This window comes from Capsicum annuum, unplaced genomic scaffold (genome assembly GCF_002878395.1).
Source record: "Capsicum annuum cultivar UCD-10X-F1 unplaced genomic scaffold, UCD10Xv1.1 ctg82982, whole genome shotgun sequence".
NCBI classification, from domain to species: Eukaryota; Viridiplantae; Streptophyta; class Magnoliopsida; order Solanales; family Solanaceae; genus Capsicum; species Capsicum annuum.
In genome coordinates, this window is record NW_025893816.1 from 75,877 (window position 1) to 79,862 (window position 3,986).

General features: G+C 32.3%; 1 protein-coding gene across 1 annotated transcript; it reads right to left on the reverse strand.

Annotated features, from left to right (window-relative positions):
• Window positions 1-832: 832 nt before the first annotated feature.
• Window positions 833-2,221, reverse strand: LOC124895571 (coumaroyl-CoA:anthocyanidin 3-O-glucoside-6''-O-coumaroyltransferase 1-like). The gene has a single exon (XM_047405995.1). The coding sequence runs from the start codon at window positions 2,219-2,221 to the stop codon at window positions 833-835; it is 1,389 nt and encodes a 462-aa protein (XP_047261951.1).
• Between the last annotated feature and the right edge of the window lie 1,765 nt (window positions 2,222-3,986).

Below are 3,986 nucleotides of genomic sequence, written 5' to 3' on the forward strand. Positions count from 1 at the left end.
TCTCGGAAAGTTCAACGCTGTCTGCCAAATTGAACATAACATGGTTTGTATTTTAAAAGTAGTTCTTAAAATATCTCTTTACACTACGTCATATTAACACGAGATATCCTCTATAATGTATTGCTTTTCTCTTCTAAACATCAATATAATTTTTAAGAGGAATTAGAAGGAAGTATTCTAAATAAAGAATTAAGTTTAAGAGAATTTAAAAGCATAAGTTACCCAAAATATGAGATAATGAATAAATACAACATTTATATTCTAAACAACAAAAATTATTTGTAAAAGTTTCTCATAATATACAATTTGCAACTAGAAATAAACGAGAATATGGTCAACTAAACTAGTAATTAAACCAAAAAACTAATGGAGTACGCGCGCTGTTATTTCATAATGATTGTGACGTAAATGAACATAGAAATTATATAAAACAAGTGTGATCCACAATAAAATATGAAATAGGTTTAATATATAAAGATCATATTCCTAATTGTGAGGTTGAGATGTGGTAATAGATCGACCTGGACTTAAAAAAGGAAAATTGAAAACAGATTGAAAAACACAAAATTACCCTAACAATTAATTTTGATATAACGATAAGAAAACAAGCATGGCAACCAATCACTCGATAAATTAATGTGTAAGTGCCAAATTTATTTACAATAAGTCGAATGTCTTATTTAAATTAATGAAATAACCTCTTGCATAAATATTGGATATGACTGCATAAAATTATATCTTTTGATCAATTCTCTATCAAACTTTATGCATACACAAAACTTAGTACATCGAGCTGCTCTCACCGAATATGTTATGTGAAATGAAAGAGAAATCAGTGAAGATTTTTGAGACCTTCATTATAGAAAACATTAAAGGCTTCCATTTTGGCCAATGGAAGAGCCAAACCAACCTCTATTCCACCACTCATGTCTCTACTCTCACATAGAGATACATCACCTGTTTTATCTATTGATATTTCTTCAATCATTTTGGGTCGGCCCCACCCGAAATCCAACGAGTAAAGATCCACTTTCGGAGACCCGGTTACCGTCATATGGAGCCCCGACCCATTAAACACTTTCCAATCGGACATCCAATTTTCAACCCGACCCAACACATTCCTATTCAATTCCTTGATGGTATCACCAATTGTCTTCGCAGCAAAAAGTATACCATTTTCTCCCAATAATTCATTTCTCCTTGCCATTGCTCTACCAAATGCAATGCAATTACCTACATAACTAATCGGTACCGGGTAACCCAACCGGGTTATACCACCCGCTATAAAACCGAAGTAATGGGGCTCCGTTTTGTCAATTGTATCTTCAATGTTGTCCATGTTAGCTTTCAACCAACACACCCAAATAAATGAACATGTCACCACATAGGGCGAAAGGAGCAACTGGGCTGACCCGAATAGTTTCTTGGACCGTGATATGATCCACCCATTGATCACCTCCATGTCGGGTCGACCCATTACAAATGTGGATCTTACCATGTCACTAAAATTGCCATTTGCCAATTTTGGCACATTTTTTTGGTTCCACATGATTGGTTCAACCCCATTGGTGTCACGAATTATTGACCTATCACAGTATGGCAAATTCTTGTTCAACACAGGCAAGTACAATTCTAGTCCATTTCTAAAAATACCTGCCCACGTCTTCAAGAAATTGTTAGATGTTCTTTCATCAGCCACCACGTGACGTTTGGAGAATCCAATAGAAACACCACAATTAGGAAATATAGTAATTTGAACAGCCAAAAGTGAGTACTTTAACTCTTGGTCCACATGTAACAATTCACCAATTTGTGGCAAATGAGGTACTAATTGGTGAAAATCTTGAACACCCTTCTGATGATGGATTAAAAGATGGTTATAATAATCATACGTAGACTCTTTTATGGTTAATGTAACAGAGTCTCCTGAGGTGTAGGTAATTTTTGGCTTAGATGGTTGTGGTGGAATTATTAAATTACCTACTAAAGGGAAATAGTATTGGAGTGTTAAAGAAAGTGAAATCTTGAAATTGGATAAAATGGTTTGTTTGAAATGAGAAGTTGTGTGAGGGAAATCATAGAAAAAAAGTGGTTGACTTGGTGGAAAAAGAAGCCAAGGTATGTCCAAGAATGTTAATGGTAAAGTAGTTGATGGAATTGAACCTGTTGGTGGAGAGACTTGGCAACATTCAAGAAGTTTAACTTGCTGTGTATGTGCCATTGTGAGGAATGGCTCTTCTACTAGAAGTATTGAACTTGCAGGTGCTTTTAGTTGGCTTTATAGCCATTCTGATCGCAACAAGAAATGACTCATAAATATCCTCATTTCATTTAGGGCCTATTTGGAAAGCGAAATTCGATTTGGTGTAATTGGGTAAAGTTACATTAGCATTATATTGTGTCAAATAGATAGGTCATTGTAATTATCAGATCTTGTATACTAACCCAGTAATTACATCAATTTCAATTACCAGTTACTTTTCATACATACACCTACCAGTTACTAGGTGACTTTACATAGAGACTCTTAGGACTAAATTTATTCCTATTCTATTTATTAGGTCAAAAATATTCTTACATATTAAAATGACTCAAAAATATCATATTTCGATCCGTTGGATCAATTTTTGCTCTTCTTTCATTTATCTAAAAATTACATGTATACACAAGGTAACTTTACCTTATAACATAAAAATCCATATTGGAAAACAAATAACAAAAATCTCAAATTAATTACTCAAATTCCTACCTTTTTTACCTTCTCTCCCTTCCTTCTTATACATCCCAAACCACTGTATTTTGCTCTAAATTGTGCTCCTTTTTTCCTCCTAAAATCTTGCTACCTTTTCTCTCCAATTATCTATCTCCATTAAACCTTCTTATTATCTCTCCACACCCACAAATCCTAGCGATCTACAATAATCTCTCTCCAGTTTCATCATACATCCGCACACACAAAAATCTCCTCATCATTTCAAGTTGACGTAAGAAAAGAAAACAAACTGATTCAATTATTATACAAGTAAACTTTCCACCTGAAAATTAATATTTGTTTCTTTTGTTGTTCACTTTAATGAGTCCTGTTGTACAAGGAATGAATTCAAACATATATTTTGTTGCTATCACCGTTTTCAATTCATAATTTTGAATTTACAGTGTTTTAAATGGATCCGGAAGCTGCACGGGATTCACTGGATCTGTTATTTAAGCGTTCTCAAATTTCATCAAGCACCTAGAGATGTTAAACAATTACAACACTTCTTAGTTTTTGATGTTGGTTTGGATTCTTAGTTTTTATTGTTTTATTGAAACTGCTTATACATACATATGTTATGTATAGTCAGCAGCATCGTTTACTAAGGTCATGTTTCGATTTTAATTTAATGTATTGCAATGACGTAAAATCTATTGTATCAGTACTTCTCAATCATTAGAATGTTAATACTATCAATGTTTGCAACTAATACAATAAATTATCGTTTATATCTAATGTATAACAAATATTTATACACTTAAGTGTTTAATATTTGAGTGTATAAATATTTGTAACGTATGACAAATAATTATACACTAAATTGCATGTCAGATATCATTATATTTTCAATTACTGAAATCTCATAACTTTAAATATATGTATAATAGCATTATACATTTATTACGTCATCATACATTTAAATATATGTATAATAAACCCTGATACAATAAATATTATAACGCAAAGTAATAAACAACATTATAATATATAAAACAGTTATGTGTGAATCAACTTATATATATGTAAGTAACAAAACTTAATCTAAATACTTAACCAATATTTTTTTAGATTCCATATGTCGGATACATTAATAATCTTTTTAACCATTGAATGAGATATTGTAAGACCCCGCAAATCTCTAGCTTAATTCAGTCCGTTAAGCTTGCCAAGGGGTCCCAGACCTAGAATATGTTAGCTAAGTATTCAGAATTAGTGCTATTTTAGCCTATGA

What these genes read in the sequence shown, in the direction of transcription:
- LOC124895571 (XM_047405995.1), bottom strand. Translation starts at nt 2,221, where the DNA reads ATGGCACATACACAGCAAGTTAAACTTCTTGAATGTTGCCAAGTCTCT.